The sequence below is a fragment of the Takifugu flavidus genome, chromosome 15 (genome assembly GCF_003711565.1).
Source record: "Takifugu flavidus isolate HTHZ2018 chromosome 15, ASM371156v2, whole genome shotgun sequence".
Taxonomy (NCBI): domain Eukaryota; kingdom Metazoa; phylum Chordata; class Actinopteri; order Tetraodontiformes; family Tetraodontidae; genus Takifugu; species Takifugu flavidus.
The window spans coordinates 9,042,970-9,069,676 of record NC_079534.1 but is presented as its reverse complement, the minus strand read 5'-3'; the positions used below and the strand labels follow the sequence as shown (position 1 = coordinate 9,069,676).

The window sequence follows — 26,707 nt, the reverse complement described above, 5'->3', positions numbered from 1 at the left end:
TTCTTTCCTACGACTACTAACTTTTAAATCTATATTACCATTTTTTTCTAGCTATTTTGTCTGCCATTTCATTTTCTGTCACCCTAATGTGCACCTGGTACCCAATCAAAAATGATATAAAACATCTGAATTCTGTAAAGTGTCAGCTGTATTTCTAATAGAATATCTGGTCTATATCTGAACGATTGTTAGGTAAATTTGCAAGAGCTGAGCTTGAATCTGAACATAACCACCCTCATCGGTCTTAGATCTTACTGTTTTTTTGTTTTTTCATTTCTCCTGTGAAAACTGACAAATTGACATCAGTTCTCTTGCCCATTAAACCACCAAACTCTGGTACAAATACACCTAACCCCGTCTTATTTTGTGAGTTCTTTGATGTGCTGGTCTATTGTAGCAAGAGGAAGTAGCCAGGGTTGAATAACTGGCAATGGCACTGTTGTACTTATGTGTAGTTGACATATTTGTAGTTGTTTTGCCTTTTCTGTCACTGTCCATCCGAAACTGTTTTTTATACTTATCAACAATTTTCTGAATATGAACTGCCCTTTTCATCGAACCATACCCCTAAATTCTTAAAATGCTTAACCTTTTCTAGTTCAAGATGATATAATTTTAACTTAATCTCCCTACTAGCTTTCATTCGCAAAGAAAGCATTGTTTTTGTCTTATGGGCTGAAAACCCAAAACCCCATTGTTTGCCCACTTCTCTATTTTTAGAATAGCCTCTTGCATTTTATCTAAAATGAACTGCAAATTCCACCCCTCTACCAGCGTGTTCCATCATCCACAAATAAAGAGCACCCCATCCCCATCTCTGCAAACACATCATTTATCATTACAGAAAATAAAAATGGGCTCACAATACTACCCCGTGGTGTTCCATTCTCAATTGTTACACTCCAAGAAATTTTATTTCCTATTCTTTCTATCCTTTATTGCTGTTACTTACCCATCTTTTAACACGATAAAAAAAATCCTTTTAAACTCCATTCATTCTTCTTATCATTCCCCAGACTCTTGAGATTTCTGTCTCCCTTCCTATTGATTTGCAAAACTCCTTTTCCTTAATAGCTTTCCTTGGAGCTTCTAGCATACTGGCACAGACACTCCTAGCATACCTGCACTCTAGCATACCTGCACAGTAACCTATCGATATCATCTTCTCCATTAATTTTCCCCATTTCTGTTCACTAATAATCCTAAATGGCCACCCCTGTGCTCTCCTTCCAACATGTTGCTTTTTGAGCAAATTTAAGCACACTAGACATGTTCCCCAATTTCCCACACCTCGCACTGTTCACAATTTCCCATGTCATGTTTCCTGTATCATAAAAACTGTGTCAATCGATTGAATCAATCTGTGTCAATCGATTGAATCAATCAAACAATCAATCAATCAGTCTTTATTTATATAGTGTCTGTTACAATCAAAATTGTTTTTAGGTGCTTTACAGAATCCCAGGGCCTGACCCTAAACAAGCAACAGTGGCAAGGAAAAACTCCGCTTTAACAGGAAGAAACCTTGAGCAAATAAGCTGCCAGTAGAGTCAGGTTGGGTGGGTCAGTGGGGTCGGAGGTCAGTAGGTCAGTAAACGGCTTATGAAGGCAGCGATACCTGTAGATGAATACAGGGGAAGGGGGGGGGGGGGGGGGGGGGGGGGGCAGAAAAACTAGACAAGAAACAACATCACTAATCTACTTGGTGAGGAGGAGAGGAGACCATGACCCAGTGGGGTGACAGAGGCCTGTCAGGTGATCATGGTTCTGGACCCCGGCAGCCTCAGCCTATAGCAGCATAACTAAGATGTTAACCTAATAATTAGACGACCCCCTAAGTATGATAATTTTTCTGTCTATCATAGTAACTGGAACTACAGAATTAGTGACAATAAGCTTTTTAAAAGAGGTAGGTTTTAAGTCTAATCTTAAAAGTAGAGATGGAGTCAGCCTCCTGTACCAGGAGAGGGAGCTGGTTCCACAGCAGGGGGGCCTGGTAGCTAAATGCTCGGCCCCCCTTTCTACCCCTAGAGACTATGAGAACCACAAGTAGACCAGCATTCTGAGAGCGGAGCAATCTATTTTGATGATAAGGTGTCACTAGCTCCTCCAGGTAGGATGGAGCTAGGCCTCTGAGGACCTTATAGGTCAGAAGAAGAATTTTAAAAATTATTCTAAATTTAATGGGCAGCCAATGAAGAGACGCCAGTACAGGAGTTATGTGATCTCTTTTGTCAATACCTGTCAGAACTCTAGCTGCAGCATTTTGGATCACCTGGAGGCTTCTTAAAGAGTTAATAAATAATAAAGAATTACAATAGTCCAGCCTGGAAGTAACAAATGCATGGACTAACTTTTCAGCATCATGCCACTTCAGTAGTTTCCTGATCTTTGCGATGTTTATCAGGTGAAGAAATGCACTTCTAGAGACTATTTTGATGTGTTAGTTAAAGGACAGATTTTGTTCAAAAGTTACTCCAAGATCCCTCACAGAGAGACTAGAGGCTAAGGAGATACCATCCAGAGTGATAATGTAATCTAATCTATCCCTTCGAGGTTCAGAACCAGACACCATGACCTCAGTTTTTCCTGAATTAAGGAGAAGGAAATTAGAGGACATCCAAGACTTTATGTCTTTAAGACAGGTCTGAAGCTTCACTAATTGCTCTGTCTCCTCTGGATTCATGGATCGATATAGCTGAGTGTTGTCAGCATAACAATGAAAATTTATTCAATGCTGCCAAATAATCTTTCCTAAGGGAAGCATATACAAAGTGAAAAGGATTGGTCCAAGTGTCAATTAATCCCATATGCTCAAATCTCATTTGTGAAATTATGTGTTCTTCCTTATGGCTTCTATGGATTTTCTTCATTTCTCCTACATTCTTTTGTATATTATAAAACTGTTGACCTTTACACTCTCTGTCCCAATACTCCTGCCATTTCCTCCTGTGAGAAGAATTATTGTTGTTATCGTTTAAATGCTATAGTGAGTAGATTTAGAGTGTTTAAGGAATGTTTAAGAAAAGGAATGTATGAGTGTTTGAATCAAGTATTGAAGCTGTTATGTACCCAGCACTGGGAGGTACCATGTTCAAGGACACGAGGAAGTCGTAGAGATAGGAGGAGAAGGAATCATGAGGTCAGATTGATACAAATTTTGTGTGCACCAAATAAAAGAGGAGAGCGAGCAGCAGACGGACGGAGTTGAGAGAGGAAGCTTGAACTGCTCGTCAGCTCTCCCTTGCAAGGCTTCCTGTTGTTTGTGTGGTTGATCTGAGTCTAGTAAACGAACAGCGCGGGTGACCATCACCCTCACAAAAATTGGTCCTTCGAGCCGGATCCCAAGACCTGGAGAGGAGCGCCGTGGGACGACCGAACGCCGAAGTCTGCGGGCAGCCGGAGTCAAAAGACGTCCGAAGTGAAAGACCTTTCATCACGAGTTGACGGAAGGCCGGTCTTCGTCCCTCCCAGGGCGACCATCTCCAGTGACGGGAAGAAGGCACTAAAACAACTCAGAGAGAAACCATAGAGACAACGGAGTGAGTATAAGACACAAAAAGCGCTACACAGAAAATACCGCGGTATTGCCTGCCTGGTCATCAGGAGAGAAGCAGAGGCAAGATACACCCGCCTCCTCGGAGGTAGAAGCCTGGTGTATACTCTCCTGATCGAGAACGATTGACTATAAGGCCACGGCAGGGGGACTGAACTAGATATCCTGTATGGATTGAGGGTTGTTCAGTCGGGAGATCAGGCGTCTCCACTCAAGTACATAAAAACTGATAAATAAAGTGCAAACATGGGCAACCAACATTCCACAAAAGGTGCTGAATTTGAAATCCCAGCATCATGTAAACACATGGAAGACAAATATCCAGGTTCATGCTCATATGTTCAGCTGTGGATGACTAAGTTCGATTGGGATGGTAACTTAGACAGGCCAGGCAATATTACAAAATTAAAAGAAGTTACTATACTAACGGTACTGAAACACAGCAAGTCCTCATGTGCGTTAATGGCAAGAAATGGGGCACTGTTAGAGGAGATTGGGTCCCAGTGGATCCAGCCACTCAACAACCATGGCAGCCTGGCAGCCAAGAACTAAATGACAGACTTGACAGACTGTACGAGCGCATGCGAACTGTTTTTACTAGACGAGCTGACTACAGCGCCATTACGGCCACGAGACAAAAGACTGACGAAAGTTTTGAAGACTATAGCATGAGAATGAAAGATGTGTTCCGAAAAAATAGTGGAATTCCGTATGCGGAAGAACCAGAAGGTCCCTACCAACAGCAGTTAAAGCAAGCTATACATGGGGGATCAAAATCAGAGATAAAAACCTGGGTAGAAAGACAATTAGTTGATTTCGGAACTAGTAACCTAAACCGCTATGAACAACATGCTATGCATGCTGAAAGACAATGCCAAAAAAGTAAGAACCAATCAACAGGCATGTTTTTCAATGCCAATCCTCTCCCAAACCGAGGCCGAGGGCGTGGGCAAGGCCGAGGCGGAAGGGGAGGAGGAGGCAACTCCCGTGAAAATGATCGGTGTCATTATTGTAAAAATTATGGACACTGGGAACGTGATTGCAAAAAGAAACAACGTGACCAGAGATATAATAGAGGACAGCAGCAAGGTTCTAATCCACCTCAACAATGACTAGAACTGGAAAAAGATGTCACAAAAATTAAAACAAATCAGGGCACAAAATTTGACCAATTTGAAAAAGATGACTTAGAAGATGTTTTAGACTTAGAAACCATCTTCCTGTTTGCTGAAGGCAAACCAGAAATACAACTGACCGTGTTAGGCAATTCTTTAACATTCTTAGTAGACACGGGTGCAGGTAAATCAGTAATTAGAGATCCAATAGCCCTAAAGCCAACTTCTACACAGATTTTTGTGAGATCAGCAAATGGTCTCGTAACTAAAGAAAGAATGTCAGTTCCTGTAGATGTTTGTGACCCTGTAAGTGGAATCACACTTAAAGCCCCTTTCGTGATCTCCACCACATGTCCCGTAAATCTGTTAGGAAGAGATCTTATCTCTCAGCTTCAGTTGATGATTCGTACCACAGCCGAAGGGATGTGGTCTGTAGATAGAATGGTTAATCTGTGGGTAAGAGAAGGAGAGATGTGCAGTAAATTTTGGTCACTTGACATTCCTGAAAAGCAGCCCCCTCCATTTTCTGACCCAATCACTATGTTATATGGTAAAGCTCTGTCATACTTACAGCCTGAAGCCCAGCTCCACAATCAAACTGACCTGCATGTAACCATGCACGTGGAGCACACTGGTGGATTCTGTAAATCAGACCCACACGGCACATCAAGCTATGCAGAGAAGTTTGCTAAACTCAAAGATCCACAAATGATTGTAATTATGCATCTATATGTGTGTGGTCAAACAGCTGTCTGCACGGCAGGAAGCCTTTCCGCCGAAGCAGCAGCACTATTCAAAGTGTCAGGTTCTGTACCACATGTTTCTATTGCTAAACCGCTTAAGAAAAGATGGCAAGACTTGGGATGTGACGTAAAACACTGGAGCAGCCTGCCCTATAGGCCTAAGGGTGAGGTTGATTTTAATGATCAGTTCCAGGTGTGGCGCATTCCCCTTAAAACATGGTTGCTGACTCATCCAGCAACGCACCTCACAGACCAGAGTTCATGAGAAGAAAACATCTTCCTCACGCAGGAGGAAGAGGAGAAGCTGAAAGAGCTTCCCCCTGAATTATGGTCGGAAGGACCTGCAGATGTAGGTCTTATAAAAGGAGCAGAACCTGTAAAAATAATTCCTAAATCAGATTATAGACCATTTCAGAGGCAATATCCCCTTAAGACTGATGCACAGGAGGGTATTGTTCCGATATTTAACTCACTGCTTAAAGCAGGAGTCATCAGAGAGTGTCCTGAGTCCCCTGTAAATACACCCCTATTTCCAGTAAGGAAGTCACCACCATCTACCGGCTGGCGGATGGTGCAGGACCTGCAAGCTGTAAACGCTGCAGTGGTCCCTAGGTCTCCCTTAGTCGCAGATCCATACACTCTGCTGAATTACTTAAACCCTGAACATCAGTGGTACACGGTGATCGATGTATCCAATGCATTTTTCTCTGTACCAGTACATCCAGACAGCCAGTTTTGGTTTGCGTTTACGTTTCAAGGACGAAGGTACACCTGGACAAGGTTACCTCAGGGCTACTGTGAGAGTCCCACAATCTTTTCTCAGGTAATGATGTCATCGTTAGCTAAGTTTAAACCTCCGTGTGGAAGTCAAATCCTCGTCTACGTGGATGACATCCTCATGGCGTCAAAAACAGAGGCAGATTGTTGGTCAGACACGCTAGCATTGCTACACTGGCTAGCCGCTCAAGGCCATAGATTAAGCAAAAGCAAACTGCAACTGGTGAAGCAGGAAGTGATTTATCTGGGCCATGTTTTGACACATAATGGCGAAGCTATTCTCGAGTCGAGGAAAACAGCAGTGCTTGAAGCCCCAAAACCAAAAACAAAGAAGCAGATGATGTCATTCTTAGGACTTGTGAATTTTTGCAGATCATGGATCTTAGATTATGCGAAAATAACTGCCCCTTTACAAGCATTGATGTATGATAATCCCTTAGCAATGACTGATGTGTTAACATGGACCCCTGAAGCTGAAGAAGCATTTACACACACAAAACAGGCCCTTGTAGGTGCTGGAGTGTTAAAGCTGCCAGACTATCAGAAGCCTTTTGAGCAGGTCGTAGATTGCAAAGGTAATTTTATGACTTCAGTTTTGTTGCAGAAGCACGGAGATAAGAGGCAGCCAGTGGCCTACTACTCCCACAAGCTAGATCCCGTAGTTTGTGCACTCCCACCATGCGTTAAAGCAGTGGTGGCAGCATCTGAGGCAGTGAAAGCCTCCGCAGGAGTGGTGCTATATCATGAGCTAACTTTGCTAGTTCCACATGCAGTGTCAATACTGCTGCTACAAAGTAAGATAGCATTCCTGTCGCCAGCACGTCATCTTTCCTGTATGGCAGTGTTGCTGTCTCAGCCGAATCTGACGATTCGTCGCTGCACAACCTTAAACCCAGCAACGCTGCTACCCACTGCAGAAGAGGGACACCAGCACAACTGCCTGGATGAGGTCTCCACCAAGGTCCTGCCGCGACCAGATCTCAGTGATGTCGCGTTGACTACAGGACAGACACTCTTTGTGGATGGATCATCGAGAAAGGATGACTGTGGACGCACTAGAACTGCCTATGCAGTAGTCACAGCAACCGAGGTGGTGGAGGCGAAATCACTTCCCTCCTCCTATTCTGCTCAAGCTGCAGAACTCGTCGCACTCACACGTGCCTGTGAACTAAGTGTGGCAGGGCGTGGCCTGCCCTCCGAACAGGTGTCCTATGGAGGTAGTGCCTTAATTGGTGGGTGGGGAGAAAAGGTTTATATAAGGCACTGCCTCCAGCTGACTTTAGTTGTTTTTCCCCCTTTGACGGTACGGCGGGGTTGCGGCTTATCTGGGCGGTTCGACCAACAAACTGTTTCACAGCGCGAGCATGCTGTTTGGCAGCGCCAAGAAGGTTGGTGCTTCCTCCCGCCATCCTTCCACCTAGAGCGCTTTGCCGTGAGGGCACGCGCGCTAGTTTACCCTGGGCAGGTAAGGCGCAGCAATGCGCGTCACTGACTTTCCCGCACTCGGTCGATAAAGGTTAATGGCGCTGTCCTTGTTGCAGTTGACTGCCGGCTGGCGTCGGTGGGTCGCGTTGCCCCAGCGGGAACCCTTCACGGAGTGGTGGCGCCACCAAACAGTCGGCACGGACTACCTCGCGTACTGGACCCACTGCTGCTTTGGCTCCGTCCCGTTTTCGGGACTCTCTCCTGTTCGCTCTCGCGCTCTCTCTCTCTCTCGCCCCCCTTCGCTCGAGGGACGGCGCTGAGACGTAGTGGTGCCGCCGAGGCGACCACGGAGCTATTGCTCTCAATTTTTAGACTCTTAACAGTGTTTTAATTGTTCTCTTTTCTTTGTGGACAGGTGCTGCAGGCCACGGCGGGGACCCAACCCCTGGTGGAGGGCGTTTTCCTCACCCCTCGTGTGTAGTTTTGGTTGCAGTAGCACGGGTGTTTTTAGTTTGGTTATCTCCCCTAATTGAGTTTCACCTGCCGGTGGGACCCCAGCCCTGTCCACCCCCTTTTGTTTGATTTTTGTACAGCCGAGCTATTTCGGTGTTGAGTTGTATTTAATAAAATTGTACTGCCTAACCCTCAATCCTGTCTCTGCCTCTGGAACCGAACCGTATCTGCGCGTGCCTGTTTCCGGTTAATTCCTGGGGTGAAATTCCCCAGGTGGCGTTGTCATTCACCGTTCCACCTCTCTCCACCCCGCCACATAAGCAAAGGACAAGATGTTACCATTTACACAGATAGTCAATATGCTTTTTCCACGCTGTTTGTGTTTGCTCAACAATGGAATTTAAGAGGGATGAAAACGTCGACCGGCAAACCGGTCATGCATGCAGAACTGTTAAAAAAGTTATTGGCAGCAGTACAGCAGCCACGCAAAATAGCTGTATGTAAATGCACTGCACATACTAACAACACAGACGCAGTCTCACAAGGCAATGCCTTTGCTAACAGAGCCGCAAAGGCTGCAGCAAATAACAACACACTTCTTGATAATGAGGAATCATTTACCTTAGAACCTGCAGATAATGATGTTCTAAAAGAAATGCAACAAAGTGCTCCAGAAAAAGAAAAGGCCACGTGGAAGAAGCGAGGAGCCAAACTGGATGATAAAGGACTATTAACCATAGGAAACAAGCCAATCCTTCCCCGGAATATGCATAAATGGGCAGCATTAGTGAGCCATGGGCCATGCCATGTCTCAACAGGAGGGATGGTACAGATGGTTAATGAACATTATTATACTATAGGATTTCATACATACTCAAAAAATTTTTGTTCACAATGTGCTATTTGTGTAAAACACAGCCCACAGGGAGCCCTTAAGGCCCCTGCAGGCACTACACCATTACCAAATCATCCATTTCACACAGTTTTTCTAGATTTTATTCAGCTAACACCATGTGAAGGTAAACAATATTGTCTAGTAGTGTTAGATGGATTTACTAGGTGGGTAGAAATTTTTCCCACAGCAAAAGCAGATGCACTGACAGTAGCAAAAGTTTTATGTAGAGAGATCATTCCCAGGTTTGGCATCCCGAAGGTCATCTGAAGCGACAATGGAAGCCATTTTGTAAATGAGATAGTGAAAACTGTAGGAGTAACTTTGGACATTGATTTGAAGAATCACTGCGCATACCACCCCCAGAGTGCAGGATTGGTTGAAAGAGTCAACGGTACTATTAAGAACAGACTGAAGAAATGTATGGACGAGACAGGAAAGAACTGGATGTTTTGTCTCGACCTGGTGAAATTATGGATGCACATAACACCACACAAGAAAACAGGCATCACACCCTTTGAAGCATTATATGGGTGGCCTTATTGCCTACCATACTTTGCAACAACAAATGAGCTAAAACATGTTGAAGAAACAATAGCAGATTATCTGAAAAAAGTGTTACTTAACCGAAGTGTGAATACTGTAAATGTTCTGCCTAGTCCTGTGTCTTCCACAGATTCCACCCCCCAGGAACCCATTCAACCGGGCGACTACGTGTGGGTGAAGAAGTTTGTGCGAAAGAGGTGGAACACGCCTAGATGGGAAGGTCCTTATCAAGTACAGCTGACCACAAAGACTGCAGTTCGAGTGGACGGGAAACTGTCGTGGATACACCTCTCCCATTGTAAGAAACAGAAAATTCTTCCAGGTGAAGGCGAGGGAGCAGTGGCGGACTCTCCGTAAACGGCTGACGGCCTGTATAGGTCCAGCAACGGCTGAACCCCGTCGGAACCTGTGAAGAGGATCTAAAAGGAAATGAAGTTGTTCTTCCTAATTGTGGTGAGTGCTGTGACGGCAGGACTCGTGAGTTTTGGCCTTTGGAATTTCCGACAGGAGGGAGGTAATCAGGGACAGAAAGATGCTCTGAGACAGGATGAGAGCTACGCGCGCGCTAAACGCACCGTAGTTAGCCACTTAGAACATTCATGGTTAGAACAAAATCCAGAGTCCTCACACACTTACAGTTTGAATACATGGTGGTGCTATGCTAATTTCACAGCTCAGACACAGAATCATTCTCGTTGTTATGTTTGTTCTATGCTACCAGTTTCTGTGCATACACCGCGAGTAACTGCTGAACCGATGACAGGGAGTGTAGGACAGTGCTTTGTCCACATAGGGCTAAGCCGTGACACGAACTTCACACTCAAGTTGTTGGACGGAACGTGGTTCACTCGCAGCAACTGCACCCAAGAGCCACTACGGACAATGGCAGGGAAAGCCAATAGATTCAGATTCCCTGTGCTAGGTGCAATAAATCACACATACTGTTATGCACGGAGTGGTGGTAGAGATTTGGGGTCGTTACACAAGGATGTCTGTAAAGTTGTTTATACGTCATGCACACTGGGAGTCAGTCGTGATGTGAAGTTTAACACTTCAACTGATCGGTATTATCGGAAAACGTGTCTACAGCAAAAGAAAAGTTCCGAACAGTGTGAACAGGAGTGTATTGATGACCCCCGTCACTTATGTGGTTTATTTATTTTGTGGTTTATGAAGCAACACAGAGGTGTCCAGAAGGTTATAACTGTATATGTAACTATCCCGCTTTCGCGCCAGGAGACAAAGGCACGCAATTAGTGGATAAGGGATGGTGGTTATGTGGACACAATGCGTATGCAGACCTACCAGCAAACTGGTCAGGAGTGTGTGCTCCAGTACATCTCAAGGATCACACAGTCATAATTTATGCTGCTAATGCTAGATCTGCACCACAGTTGTGCCCCAGGGAGGAGTTTGTGCAATGGTAGGAGATTATTGTTGTACGGTCATCCCAGAGAATGATGCGGACGGTCATTTGATAGATAGCGCACTGAAAAATTTAACTAAGCTACAGAAAGCTATGATTGACGATGGTAGTCCTCCACCAGACTGGCTTACAGAAATGCTGTCAAGGGGGAGGGAACTGTTGTTCAAGATAGGAATGATAGGGATAGTGCTGCTAGTATTAGCCATACTAGCTTGTTGTGTAGTACCTCTTGTTCGGGGTTGCATTGGCCGGCTCGTGGGATCAGCTGTTACTAGTACTATGCTGCAGGTGGAAGAAGGATTTCTACTGGACGACGATGAAGAGGAATCAGAAGAAGAATGGACAAATGTGATACAAGATGTAAATGAAATGTTTAAGATGTCTTAAGCTGTACACATGTTGAATTCTGAATGTAAGAAATGTGTTTCTAGGAAAATGATGTAATGCATTGAAATTTCATGAAATGAAAAGATGTAATACTGATGATGAGAATCTAGACGCATTTAACGATAAACAGGAGGGAAATGTGAGAAGAATTATTGTTGTTATCGTTTAAATGCTATAGTGAGTAGATTTAGTGTTTAAGGAATGTTTAAGAAAAGGAATGTATGAGTGTTTGGATCAAGTATTGAAGCTGTTAGGTACCCAGCACTGAGAGGTACCGTGTTCAAGGACACGAGGAAGTCGTAAAGATAGGAAGAGAAGGAATCGTGAGGTCAGGTTGACATGAATCTTGTGTGCACCAAATAAAAGAGGTGAGCGAGCAGCAGACGAACGGAGTTGAGAGAGGAAGCTTGAACTGCTGCTCAGCTCTCCCTTGCAAGGAACTCCTGTTGTTTGCGTGGTTGATCTGAGTCTGGTGAACGAACAGCGCGGGTGACCAAAACATCACCCTCACACTCCTCATCTCTGACATAACTATACTTTTAATCTGCCTTACTGTATGTTACAGTCATGGATATTTGTGTTTTCCCAATCGCACTCATGGCAGATTGATCCGCTATTTCATTGCTTACATTTTCTCTATATGCTGGGACCCAAATGAACTTGGCCTCTATTCCTGTTCTCTTTATTCCTTGAAGCATATGTGCTATCTCCTATATTATATCTTGTCTTGATTCTGACTGCTTATGTTAAATTCTGACCAATGCACTACTCGCATCTGATGATATGAGTTCTTTACGTGCTCTGATGTCTTGTAGCCAGTTCAATGCCATATAAATGACCAACAGCACACATGTATTTACCGCTTAATTATTATTGATTCTTTTATTTAACACGATTTGAAACTCTGGAGCTACAAACTCTAACTATAAATGCTACAAATGCCTACTCTGTTTTGCTATCATTTTGTCACTGCCTACTCTTCTGCTCTGTGCTGAGGTGGAAAATTCCACTCACTCTGCCACGCCCCTCCTCCACACCTATCTGATCAATCTTCATCATTATCACCTGTTGCTCCCTCTTTGGCCTATTCAAGCCATTACTGCATTAATGCCTTGCCTGATTGTTCTTACTTCATGTCAGACTCTCTAGCACTTACTTTGTTTGGCTTTACTGGTTTTGATCCTGCCTGCCTTGGACTTTTCTTCTCTGTTGCTGCCCTGGTAAACCTGACAACCTGATGATCACCTGACAGGTCTCTGTCACCTGTTATGTCATATATTAAAAACGCCCAACACAACCATTCGATTCGTGAAAAGTTATAATGTATTAATTCTTCACCCAGATTACAACACCATATTCCCCCCCGTAAAACACTCCACTCAATTATAGGTCTGTACCACAGTTCCTTGATGCCTCCGTGCTGTGTGAGCGCATGCCATTCGTAGGTTTCCCACCGTTGGAATGTTTGCGGTTCATAAATGTCAACCGAAAGCGCAGTGGTGTGTCCAGAGGCCTCCACGAGTGAAAAGTTCAAAAGAAAAAAAAGTATAATCCGAGGACGGCGTCCATTAAAATGTTGAATAATAATCCAATCTGGGCGGAAAGGTATCCATCAGGTTGCTGCCAATTGGCCATATAGTTGAAAAAAACAACCTCCCGTCCCGCTGTGTGTCGCTCCTTATGTCTCCGCGGGAGTTCTCCATGTTGATTGCCAATTAACATCAGCTGGGCACCTGCAGTTCGCGGGAACTTCTCCCTCATGAACCCCACCCGTACAACAAATGGGGAATATTATAAACAGTTTTTATACATCCATCACACACCCCACTGGGTCATGGCTGCCTCTCCTCTCCACTCCTCGACTCGATCAGTGATGATGTTATTTCTTGTGTAGTTTCTCTCTGTATCCATCTACAGGTATCGCCGCCATTATAACTGTATGCTGACCTGCTGACTCAACTCCTACACCAGCACTTTGTTCTAATTATTGTGTTTTCCTGATCTCTGTCTATTCTCTCCTCTACCTGTCCTCCCCCTTCTCCTCCCTCTATACCTAGCTGGCAATCAGCAGGAGGGTCCCTCTCCACAAGCCTGGTCCCGCTCAAGATTTCTTCCCATTGAAGGGGAGTTTTTCCTTGCCACTGTTGCTTGTTGGGGGTCAGGCCCCTGGGATTCTGTAAAGTGCTTAGAAACGCTATATAAATAAAGATTGTTTGTATGTTCCTGTTTAAGAGTTTTTGAATTGTGTTTATTTGGACTTTGCCCTCTTATGGTCTTGTGATGTTTTTTGCATGCCACAGAGATTTGTGATTCCTTCTGTGCTAGCCCCTGCAAGTTTTCAATAAAGCTTTTGCTTAAACTGTACCGAACTGCTGTGTGGATCCTATCACACCTGTGTAAGATTTGGATGCATGTGTATATACTTTAATAAACTGGCTGTAATTTAACTTGTATAATTGTTAACTTAATTCAAATTCCCTTTATCTTTTTCCAATAAACTTAAATCAATACTTGCCTCTTCCAGTATCCAAGGTGGGATGGCATCCAAGAGGGGCTGTCTTACTTACACTTGCATGTATGTTTCCAATCCAATTATCTTTAAACCAGCTTTCAATTGTCCATCCAAAACTGTGTGCCTTTCTTTTCTTTTTGCATGATTTTAAAATAATCTACACTGGAAGGTTTTTCTCCATGTGCCACTGATGTTTGCTCTCATCTTATTTCCAGGGGCATTTCACCCATCTCCACTTGTAAAGCTGACACTGGTGTGGTTTTCTTTGCACCACAGCGCACTCTTAGTATATGATATTGTTTGAGGTCCAGATTTGTTTTTTACATTGTCTTTGATGCAAATTCATATATCTTACAACTGTAATCTAATAGACCAAATTAAGTCTGTACGTATCTTAATAATGCTCTCTGTGCTCCCCAATGTCTACCTTTTAAACACCTAATTATAAAAGATTTTGAATATTATTCAGACTCTTACATTTCACCACTACATTCTAAATATATACTTTCCAAAGAATACTTTTGTGAAAACAAATCCCTAAATACTCAAACCAGTCCACAATTTGTAATTTTTTCTCATAAAATTTAAGGTGGATTTAATTTAGTTTTTCATTGTTTGTTATCACAACCAGTTTTGTTTTTCCAACTGTAAACCTAAAGTCCCATTTCAGTGCCCTAACTTCTAGGTTTCCAATAGCCTCCTGCAACTTTCCTACAACAAATAGTACATTTAGCCTAGACTTGTCTTCTTCCGCTTATCTGTAATCGGGTCGCGGAGGCAGCTGCTTAAGCAATGATGTCCAGGCTTCTCTCACCACAGACTCTTCCTCCAGCTCTTCCCGGAGTATTCCAAGGTGCTCCCAGCCAGTCAAGAGATATAGTCTCTCAAGCGTGTCGTGGGTCTCCCTTGGGACCTCCTCCCAGTGGGACAATGTGACTCTTGTGTGATTGAGCTTATTGCCCTCTCTTAAAAGAAGCACCCACTCACACTGTGGACGAAACTCATTTCAGGTGCTTGTATCCTCTCTTCACCATAACGGTCCAGTACACTGACCACATAACTGCAGAGGCTGCACCATCTGCCTGTCAATCTCACGCTCCATCTTTCCCTCACTCGTGAACAAGACCCCAGGATACTTCAACTCCTCCAGAGGCAGGACCTCTCCACCAACCTGGAGAGGGCAAATCACCCTTTTCCAGTTGAGAACCATGGCCTAACCCTAACCCATAGTCTACTGTATGGTTTCCTCAGCATTTAACTGGGCCACAGTCTCCATACAGATGCACCCCCCCACACATACACATCTGCCATGCTATTGCTTCCCCATACACACTTCAGGGATATGGCCATTCCTTTGGCATTTGGAACACCTAATAGTAGGTTGAATGTGTGCTTTTACCCTAAAACTCTATGATCTCATCAGGGAGCATCTGATTTTTAAATTCTATCATCGGCGACGAAATTCTATCATGCTGTCTACTTTTCTACCATTTCTAAATGCCTCTTAGCGCTTTATCTACTTCCTCGTCTCCACGAGCTTTACTCAAACCATTTGTCAGTGCAATTGGACTTACTAAAGATATATCTTGTCCTCTTTTGAATTTCAGTATTTTAAATTCCTCTGTCATGTGGGTTTTTTTGCACATCATTTCTTTATTCATCAGCAGGACGATAGTATTTACAAGATGTCGTTCTCATACCACTGCCCTCTTTTCCACCTGAAGCAGATTAACTTCCCACATAAATTGTAATTTAAGACTGAGCAACAAATGTTAGCATTTAAATACACTATAAAATGATAACCAATGGAAAAGTTAAGCTATTAAGATAAATACATTTCTAAAAAAACAATAATAATGGCAGTAATAATAAATACACTACAAAACAACAAATATAAAAGGTAACTAAAAACATGAAATACTAAAATAATGACTTTGTCCTGTTCCTCCTTTTCTTTTTGGTAAATTGTTTATGGAGGGACAATAGCGGTATGTATCCACCACAGTACCACCAGTAAGATTCAAGTGTTGCTTGTTTGCTCATGTTTTCAATTGAATTTGTCATTTTGACAAGGGATATTGTGATTTAATTTTAAGAAATTCTCAATTTCATGTAAAACTTGATTAAAAGACTTATTTTATACTTGGATAAAGCACATCCAACCTGAAATGCAAAGAACTAGCGTATTTTCTTCTCCAATGCAGTGAATGGTCGGCTGGATGTCTTCTCTGGAAGCACCAGCCTCAGTTTCCGCTTGAGGGTAGAGCTCCCTTCTTCTGACAGGCACACCTGCTGCTGCAACAGCACTTTAGCAGCTTTATCATCTGTGTCTTCACTGAGGACAGTATGCATGGACATAGTGTTTGATGAATCACTCTTTCCTTCTCCTTGCTGCATAATGCCTCCTGAACCTCGGAGTGGAAGGCTTTCAGTTAGGTCAGGTCTATCTCCATTCTCTGACTCCACACTTTGTCTTATAGCAGGAGCCCTGCATAAAGCTTCCCATTTCCCACTCTGAGGCTGAGGTCCAGGCACTGTAGTTGAATCAGACTGTAATTTTTCCACAATGGGAGAGCTGCCTGCGGGTGGTGGTGGGAGGGACTGCTGAAATGCATTTGAATCCACGGTTGGTATCAGAAAATCTTTTTCTTGAGTATCAAGAAGAGGACAGGTATATACTGAAGATTGTTGCAGAATGCTAGCTGGAAGAAAACCAGTAGAAGACAAGACGTGTTCTTGCCCATTAAAGGTGCCAGGAGCACCAATTGGAGTTATGCTGGATACATTGATCGCTTTACTAGGAAGTATTGTATTTGTCGATCCAGCAAACAATGAACTTGATTCTGTGGTCACAATATTATGTAAAAAGCTGCCCCTCTGGAGAGAGAGACCGTTATCAGCTGAAGTTGGCAGGTTTGGTGGGGCACTGTAATTCTGAATGCATCCATTCTGCAGATGTTGATAATCTGAGGGTAACTGGTCAACAGAATTGGTATTATCTACAGATTGTGCTGTCTCTTTAGCACACTGATCAGTAGCTGTACTCTCAAGTAGACTAGGTCCCATCATGGAAGTCTTTTCAGTTTTCTCTCCCATTCGTTCATTCTGTTCATTATCATCTTCAGCTAATCCTTTTAATTTGGCAGATTTCTTCCTTTTCTGATGGCTCTCCTTTGTTTTCCCTCTGTCTTCTCGAGTCACCCTTTTGCCTTTACTCTTCTTTGACCTGCTTCTACACAAATGGCCCTGCTCACTTTTCCTCTTAGGATGGACTTTACTTTTCTGGTTTAGATTTACTTTCCCCTTCAATCGTCTCAGCTGGACTTTGGGATTGTTTCCTTCTCTCTCCTCATCCCTGAATTTTCTTTCATCCTCACTTTGTTGTGAAGAGTTTCTCAACCTTTCCAGGTTAAATGTTACATTTCTTGCCTTTCTTCTAATATGTATATCTTTACTTGTGTCAGATTTGCCGCCAATATTTAAATCTATGTCAATCTCTCTGTGCTGACAAGGAAAATCACTAAAAAGACCAGAGTTTTCTATTTTGGCATCGACCCTTCCTTTCCTCAAGTTTGGCTCTGATGGTCTGTATAGTCTGTGACAGCTGTTAGAGTACAAAGACTTGTTTATTTTGCTGCACTCTCCTCCTTCAGCCTTGTAACAATGTCCCTCCTCTTGACTATTAACCAAAACCTCAACTCTTCTACCAACAGCTTCTTTTCTTGGATGAGAAGAGGTTCTGCCATGAGAAAGTTTGTTTGTAAATTCTAGAATCCCCTGTTGAGTTGCAAGCATCCTTAAATCATGCTCTGTTATCACCCTCACCCTCCTCCTCTGTGTTTCCTCATCTGTCTTTAATTGTGTAATCGTCCTATTGTCCCACCTCATAAGATTCTGTCTGATCCCTCTGTGGTCTTTACTGCAACAGTTCGAGTACCAGAACTGATTATTTTTATCACTTGAATCAAGCTGATAAACAGGGTCATATGTCCTGGGATCCAATGTCATGACCTCCTGGTCAAAGACCAGGCTGTTGTCCATGTGGGTGTGGTTCCTCCATTCACTTATATCTGGCAGATTTGCCATTGTGCTGTTTTCTTCTCGAGCCTTCTCCATTGTACCTTCTGTCAGGTTCTTCCTCAGAGATACTTTATAGTAGATCAGACCTATCAGTAGGGTAAAGCCAATGCCACCTAAAGAACAACAGAATAAGTCAGATGTGTACAGTGATATCATCACACTTCATAATCTTCATAAAGGTACTGTGTACAATAGTATCTTTTAAATATGAATTTAAATGGAATATTGCTTATTGTGACAGCAAGTATACGTCCTGTGTCCAGACCATCCAAATATTTCCTTTTTTTATGAAGTTTATATAGATCACTCAGGATAACTCCGTGTTAGCTACAATGTTATACTGGCATGTTGCTTCAAGAGCACGTTACTGAAAACCTAATTTTCTCTAGTAATAGTTTATTTGTTAGTATTCTGTAATTTCTCACCGATAAAGCAGATAACTGCAGTGATGACTAAATCTTGAGCATACAGTTGATGTGTCACACTGTTCTTTTTCTCTAAGACCTCCATGATATTCAGGCTGGATGTCACATAGTCAGCTCCAGCGTTGTCAAAGCTAGTTTAGTAGCACTCAAACATACAGAATCATCCAATGATCATGCTGTGTTTAAAAAAGACAGGGGGGTGGGGTAGGGGGATGCGGGGCGGAGAACAGATGAGTTAGAATTATTTACATTTGTCACTTTTGTAACCACGAACCATTCACCAGACTCTTAAAATCCTTTTGGAAGAGTGCACAAGTTTCATCAAAATTGGAGTAGCAGTGAGGACAGGAAGGCAAACCATTTTAACATTTTTAGAAGGTCTGTGTTTAGCAACCAGGTAAGGAAGACAAAGTTTCATCAGAAGCAGAGTGTCAACATTCCTTAAGAGAGCCTGCAAGCTCACCAACCTGTGAAAAGTAGGAGGAAAATGCACCACCTGATTAAACAGTTTGGAAGCTGAGCATCACTGTAGAATAATTTATTTTCAAAATAAATCCAGCTTCTCAAGATGGGGGGTCTGATGACTCTTCAACAAAGGTCATATTTGTGCAGATGCTGCTGAAAAGTTTAACTGGGAACCACCAACAATATTGGCCTAAATGAAAAGGTTAATCCACTGGCGCAATTAGAAAAAAGATGTCTTGAACATATAGTCATATCCACCATCTATTAATTAAACATCTTCTACTGCAAGATCCACCCTCCTATTCAAGCCACAATACTAGTCCAAAACCCGTCACTTTCACTTAAAAGTGGCCTATTTTAAAATGCTATATTCTATCAGAAAACCCACAGAGGATTGTGGCTATGTAACTTATTGTGATATTAGAATAAATGCCAATAAGTAAACTTTCAAACAAAGATGTTTTTATATTACTATTGTTAGGAGTTCCCGAGTGTTTCCCTCTCCCCCTCCCCTTCTGTTTCTTGTCTGTGTTTTCCCTGTCTGTTTACTTCCAGACTGGGCAGGACTGCTTCCATGTTCTCTCCTGTCTGGCGATCTACACACCTGGAACCCATCTCCAGCTAATCACCCACACCTGCCTCCTGCTTTAAAAGCCTGGTCCACTTTCCAATCATTGCCAATTTGTTGTTTACCTCCCGTGGTACAGTCTGGCTCCTGAAACGCTGATTGCTAGTTTGTTTCGTTCTTCCTATTTCCAGTTCTGAACTGATTGCTAGTCTGTCCCACAGATTGCCTTTTCACCTGTTTGCACTGCCCAGCCTGCTCCAGTTTGATTGTGTTTGTCTACTTCCAGCACCACTTGGTTTTGCCCTGAACCAACTTTCAGTAAATCTTAATTCCAACCTCACCCAGTCGTGTGTCTGCATTTGGGGGTCTTGTTTCATGTTTGCAGTGCCTAACGACTATCATCCCATCTAACTTAATGTAGTTGAACCACTATTAATGTCATTCATTTAAATTAGGCATGTTTAAGCAATCATTTATGCCTTCTGTTTATAATCTGTTTCATATCAAAATAAGTCAATTCTCCCTCCTTTTCATTTTTGGTGAAAATTCACTTTTAATTGAGAATCTTTTAGCACTTAATCCTTTCACAATATCTTTACAAGGAGTGTATTTTTTCATGGGTTTGACAACTTCATCTGTATGCAGTTGGTTCTACCCTGTTGTGCCAGACACAGCGACACAGCCAACAGTCAAGAAACAGCTAATAGCTAAACAGACACAAAAGCCAGGCTTGTCCGACTGTACAGTAGAAGCCGTGTCACTACCAACTGGTGGAGGAAGAAATATTCAGTGCAAAGCCAATATATATTATAACAATAATGTTTAAATTTAAATCATGTAAACCCAATTGCACCCCGCCATAAGTCAGGCTTATGATAATGTCCACACCATATATGATCATCAAAAGAATAAATACCCACATTATTTCCACATACCAGGTGGTATAATTCTAGGGTTAAGGTTTGAGTGGTTAGAAAATAATTGAAAACTTACAACCTAAAATGATTCCTTTTAAGGATTCACTCAGAATGTGCAGAGATGTCCTATTACACTCTGTCCAGCTTCATCTTAACCAGCAAATGTGTGAAGAGGGACATATAGCAATTGACCTGTAACACAATATGCAGTTTGTCACAGCAAACAAAAGTGTAGCTTTAAAAAAATTACAACTGACCTGTTAAAAAGAAACTCAAACCTCAACAATGTCCACTTAGTTATCCCACTAACGTCAATCAACAAGAATCAACTGTAGCTTTGTGGAATGGTGAACCATTATGCCCCAACTGTTCTAACAGTTTTCTGTTACCATACGGAGCATGCTCAGTAAAGCTGACTGTCACATGAGAAGCACAGATGTCTCACTTGACACTGCTAGTTAAAAAAGCTCTTTCCCCCCCTTGGTCTAGTTGATTGTCCCTTAGAAACATTCTAAATTTAATTTATTTTTACATTTAATTCAACCGGATTTCAGAAAATGTGTACTTAATGTATGTTTATTTACACTGTTTTAAATTATATCAAGTCCAACAAGTTGGGTCACCTTACACAGCAATGTTCCCAACAGTTTCCTTTCTAAACTGAATGACAGCAGACATGTTTTTATTCTGACAGTAGTGGCATCTCATGTCATACCATGGAACTGAATGAATGAGAGAGTTCTGAATTAAAATGGGGCAGGATGGGTTAGGACTGTCTGACAGCCAGCTGAAACTATACAAGGAGCCTGGAAGGAAAGCTTTTGAATGGCTACCACTGTAGGTTTAAAATGTTGACACACCTCTGTTAAAATGGCAGATATTTGTGATATTAAAAAAGAGGCTAAGGAGGTGAACAATTCAAGTAAATAAGAAATTAAAATTTCTCAGGGGAAAAATTTCTCAGGGGAAAAGCCAAGTGTAATATATTAAGAGAATTGTCTGGGGTTTTTTTTGTATATGTTTCTGTTTTATATTAGAATTAGATAAGATGTTAAGGATAATATAATCATTAACAAGTGTAATAAAGATAAGCAGTCAGTTGACCCTTTCTTGACATGACTGTTGTTTAGATAACTGTAATCAGTGGAAACGGTCAGGTTGAAAGTGTTAAACGACCCATTGTAAAACTGGGCAGAATAGTTTAGTGGTGTTGATAGTTCTTCTGCAAGAAGAATGTGAACTTTGACCTGGCTATATGGGAAACATTTGGCTCTTTTCTTAAAAAAGTACCTTCTTGTTGGGTTGAAATTAAAAAACAATGGAGAACAAGGACTGTGCCAGCATCCAATGGGACTGGAAGAAGAAGACGAGGTCATCCAATCAGAAGACAACATCGGACTGGATTAGCATCAAAGATTTGCCGATTTGCTTCTATAAAAGACTGGGTCTAGGGATAGTTAGGCTGTCAGACTTCATGCCCTGAAAAATGACTTTGTTGTTGTAGGTTTTTGAACTGGCCCGGAGCTCTGTAATATTTGTATCTTGAACTGATTCTATTTGCTAAATACATTTTGAAATTGGCATTTTTCTCCTTAGAGTCTTCATTCAGAAAACACGTGCATTGGAAGTGACACACTCGAGAATATTGCGATCCAACATTTATCCTTAGAGGCTTATCGTAGCTAATCGTAGCGAAAAGGTCCAAGGTGGTACGGACAATAATCCTCACAGAGAGGGGCGTGCATGCGCCCACTAGCTGCTGCTGGGGAAAAAAACACAGTCCAAAGTTAAAATGAAAACTACATTTTGAACTTGTGTTTTTATTGTTTTACTTCTTTCGTGCACGACTGGGTAAAACTGGTCAAATCGCCACATTTATGCAATCTTAGATAAACAGACTCTAAAGTGTAAACTCTTTAACAATGCTTTAACACTGCCCCAGAATATTTTAATATAAGCTTTATGCGAGTATTTGCATAAAGAGACATTTTAGTAAAGTAAATCTCTTGTATGTATGAAAGAAATATGAAAGAGTTCGGACCAATGTAGTCAGCGTGAGTCACTTGTCTGTGTCCGGACTGAGGGATCCCCACTTCATAATAGACTTGGACCAATGAAGGGGCTCCAAACTCACTGACACGGATGGCTCGCATCAACCTACTGTCCGACATGTTCTGGAATCTGAATTACAATCTTAACTGACAGATCCACCAAATGTATTCTGCTGGAGAGACAGTTGTGGGTGCGCAGGACTGATACACTCCAGGCCACCAGGTAGAGTGTACCTTTTGCCTTCTCATACAAATAAAATAAAAACAGCACATATTTAAAACTATTTTTAAATTAAAAAATCGTATTGAGCATATAAATGTACCGTAATAATTTATTATCAAGCGTAGACGCCCAAAATTGCTTACCAAATTATGTGTCATACCATTTGTAAAACCATGAATATGGAAACTTTTGGATCGCAATACCTCTCGTGTGTAGCTGCTAATCCGCGTGTTCTTTGAATGAAGACTTCAAGAAGAAAAATGCCAATTTCAAAATGTATTTAGCAACAGAACCAGTTCAAGATACAAATATTACAGAGCTCCGGGCCAGTTCATAACCCTACAATAACAGAGTCCATTGCCAGGGCATGAAGTCTGACAACTTAACTATCCCTTGGCCCAGTCTTTTATAGAAACAGATTCAAATCATCAATGCTCATACAGTCCAATCCAGTCCTTCTGCTTGGATGACCTCGTCCTCCTCTTCCAGTCCCATTTGATGTTGGTACAGTCCTTCTTCTCCATTGTCTTCCTAGGTGGCCAGATCAAAGTTCACATTCTTCATGCAAATAAGCTTATCAACACCACAATGCTGTCCCGTTTTACAATGGGTGTTTAACACCTCCAGCCTGACTGGCTCCTGAGATCACAATGGTCTAAACAACAATCCTGTCAAAGGAATGTCTCTGATCTTTATTACACTTGCTAAAAATTCTGCCATACCTAACTTCTAAAGTACTTCTAAGAGAAGACAGGAACATATGGTAGAACACATAATAACAAGATAAAGACAATTCTCTTCAATCCCCCTTTTGGCCCAGCCTAAGCTAGGAAAATACAAACAATTCATTGACCGCTCCCTTTGATGTAATCAAAAATAATAGAAGTTTAATCATGGTGCCGTCTTCTTTAGACGTTCCTGGATCTGTCCAAGCGTTCTCTGTGGATTATCTGCTGGGTTACATTGATTCCAGTGATACCAGAGTTAGGGTCAAGGTGTTAGGGTGTTAGTATGTTAGGGTTATGGTTAGCATGTAAGGTCCGCTCTGCAACTTCAAAGGGACCAGTCCACCTGGGCTCTGACCACTTTTGCTTGATGAAGGACCCACTCAGCTGTGTGTGGAATTCCTGGATCCTCACTGACTGTGGTTACAAAGGTCGCCTGTTGGGAGAAAACTGAGAGAGTCGTTTTTAGTTGAACAAAATAAGATTTATATTTCATAAAAGTGCTGGGCTGGTCTCTGGATTTTCTGCTCCAGGTCCTGGAAAGGGGACACCTCTCTCGAGCTCAAAGGGGGTGAATCCTGTCCGGGAGCTAACGGAGCTTCTTACTGACATCAAGGCTATTGGAAGCGCCTGTGTCCATTTCATTCCACTGTGAGCACATATCTTGCCAATTTTGCTCTTCACTGTTTGGTTCATTCTTTCTACCTTCCCTTGTGATTGTGGATGATAGACGGTGCCAAATGCATGTTTAAGGCCTAATGCCTTTTCTACTTCCTGTAAATCTTTATTTTTAAAATGAGTTCCATTATCAGACCTCATTTGTTTGGGGAAACCATGTGTCGAATTAATCAAAAAATTTAATAACACTTTTTGTGTCAGGGACCAGATAAGGACCCAAACGCGACACACGAGTTTGGCTGAACACCGCTTTATTGTCGGACACAGACAACAGACAGGATTCACCGGGTAGCGAGCAGAACAGAATAGTCGGGGACAGGCAAGGTCGAAATTGGGCAGAAGGCAGACGGAGTTTACAGGGGAGCAGGCTATACAGAATGGTCAGAAACAGTCAAGGTCGGAACCGGGCAAACAGGAAAACGCTGGAAAGTCATCGGGAATGAATAGCATTCTGGCAGAGAGCAGGTGTGTCTCCAGGGTTTAAGATGAGCTCTCATTAGAGTCCTGATGTACAACAGATGTGCAGGGTGAAGCGGCTCACAGGCATGATTGCCCGCAGCTGTGACAGAGCCCCCCCCCCTCAGGGGCGTCTCCCGACGTCCCCAAAGAAAGTCCAGGGTCGCCCTCCTGGGAACGGTGGGGGTCAGAATTCCTGCGAGCCTGACGACTCCAACCCACGGTCCTCGTCCTCCGCCTCCACGTCTGGCACGACCCACTCTCCTGGGTTGTGAAGGGTGATCCGGGTGTCTGCCGTGGAAGTCACGAATTAGCTCCTTGTCCAGGATGTGACTGCCGGTACCCAGGACCTCTCCTCAGGTCCATAACCCTCCCAGTCGACCAGGTACTGGAGACCCCTGCCGCGGGGTCTGGAGCGCAGGAGCCGACTGATGGTGTACGCCGGACCCTCATCCACTAGCAACGGGGAAGGTGGGGCCGGGCGATCTGGGACCAAGGGGCTCTCGTGGGCAGGCTTAATCCGAGAAACGTGGAAGGTAGGGTGCACGCGCATTGACCGGGGAAGCCGGGCTGACTGCCACCGGGCTGATGACTCTGACGATGGGAAATGGTCCCACGAACTGCGGGGCCATTTTCCTGGATTCACCCCAAAGAGGCAGGTCCCCCGTAGATAGCCACACGCGTCCTACTCTGTATCTGGGGGGTGGGGTCCGGTGCCGGTTGGCTGCCGCCTCGTACCGGGCGCCCGCCCTCAGAAGATTGGCCCGAGCCTGGGCCCACGTCCGCCTGCAGCGGCGGGCATAAGCTGCTGCAGAGGGACAAGACACTTCGCCTGCTTGTGCCGGGAACAGAAGGGGTTGATATCCAAAAACACACTGGAACGGCGACATTCCCTTCACCGAACTGATCAGGGAGTTGTGGGCATACTCGACCCAGCCCAGAAAGGTCGACCATGTGGCCGGGTCCCGTGTCACCATGCACCGGAGGGCCATCTCCAGGTCCTGATTTATCCTCTCTGTCTGGCCGTTGGTCTGCGGGTGGAATCCTAAGGACAGACAGGCGGTGGCTCCCAGATGCCCGCAGAACTCTTTCCAAAAGACAGAGGCAAACTGTGGGCCCCTGTCTGACACCACACTCTCCGGTAATTCGTAAAGCCGAAAAATGTGCTGGATCACAAGCTGGGCCGTCTCCTTTGCCGACGGCAGCTTAGGCAGGGGCACGAAGTGAGCCATCTTACCGAACCTGTCGGTGATGGTCAGAATGACAGTGTTCCCTGCAGACTGGGCCAGCCCGGTGAAGAAGTCCAGGGCGATGTGTGTCCAGGGTTGACGAGGAACCGGCAGAGGTTGCAGTAGCCCGGCAGGTGCTCGGCGTGGTTGTTTCTGCGTTGACGAACTCCTGGACATCATTCCCCAGGGAAGGCCACCAAAACCTCTGCTTCAGCAGACCCGCTGTCAGATGTGCTCCCGGATGGCAGGCCAGTCGAGAAGCGTGGGCCCACTCCAGGACCTCAGCCCTGAGAGAGTCAGGCACGAAGAGCCGGTCGTTGGGGCAGGCGCTAGGCCCAGGTTGATTGACAGCCGCCCTCCGGACTCTCTCCTCGATCCCCCAGGTTACTGCTGCCACGATGCATGAGGCGGGAAGAATGTTCTCCAAGGTCCTCCCCAGGCCTTCGTCCTCCTTCCCCGCGAACTGTCGAGAGAGGGCGTCTGCCTTGCCGTTGCGGGACCCTGGGCGGTAGGAAAGGGTAAAGTCAAACCGGGTAAAAAACAGTGACCACCGAGCCTGCCAGGAGTTCAGCCTCTTGGCTGTTCGAATGTATTCCAGGTTGTGGTGGTCTGTCCACACGATGAAAGGCAGCGTAGCACCCTCCAGCCAGTGCCGCCATTCCTCCAGTGCCAAATTGACGGCGAGCAGCTCCCGATTTCCCACGTCGTAATTCCTTTCCGCTGGCGTCAAGCGGCGGGAGAAGAACGCGCACGGGTGCAGCTTCTGGTCCTCCTGAGCCCTCTGTGACAGCACCGCTCCCACCCCCATGTCGGAGGTGTCCACCTCGACCACGAACTGGCTGCTAGGGTCTAACAGTTGCAGGATGGGGCAGTCGTGAACCGCTTCTTGAGCTCCCAGAAGGCTGCTTCCGCCTCTGGGGTCCAAGCAAACCCCGTCTTGGTGCTGGTAAGCGCCGTGAGTGGCCCTGCAGCGGAGCTATAATTCCGAATGAAGCGCCGGTAGAAATTAGCGAACCCCAGGAATCGCTGCAGCTGCTTGTGGGACTCGGGGCGTGGCC

General features: G+C 44.0%; 1 protein-coding gene and 2 long non-coding RNA genes across 3 annotated transcripts in view; all 3 read left to right on the top strand.

The window, feature by feature from the left end:
• Nucleotides 1-13,684, top strand: part of odr4 (odr-4 GPCR localization factor homolog) — a 47,480-nt gene extending 33,796 nt beyond the window's left edge. Inside the window, exon 12 of the mRNA XM_057057690.1 lies at nucleotides 13,378-13,684. Coding sequence (XP_056913670.1) covers nucleotides 13,378-13,526 — 149 coding nt within the window. The 3' untranslated portion in view covers nucleotides 13,527-13,684. The remainder of the gene's footprint in view (nucleotides 1-13,377) is intronic.
• LOC130539381 (uncharacterized) lies at nucleotides 7,374-8,265 on the top strand. The gene is made up of 2 exons (XR_008954099.1): nucleotides 7,374-7,656; nucleotides 7,733-8,265. It is a non-coding gene; the product is annotated as an uncharacterized LOC130539381 (long non-coding RNA).
• LOC130539384 (uncharacterized) lies at nucleotides 9,585-11,760 on the top strand. The gene is made up of 2 exons (XR_008954104.1): nucleotides 9,585-10,204; nucleotides 10,692-11,760. It is a non-coding gene; the product is annotated as an uncharacterized LOC130539384 (long non-coding RNA).
• Nucleotides 13,685-26,707: the final 13,023 nt, after the last annotated feature.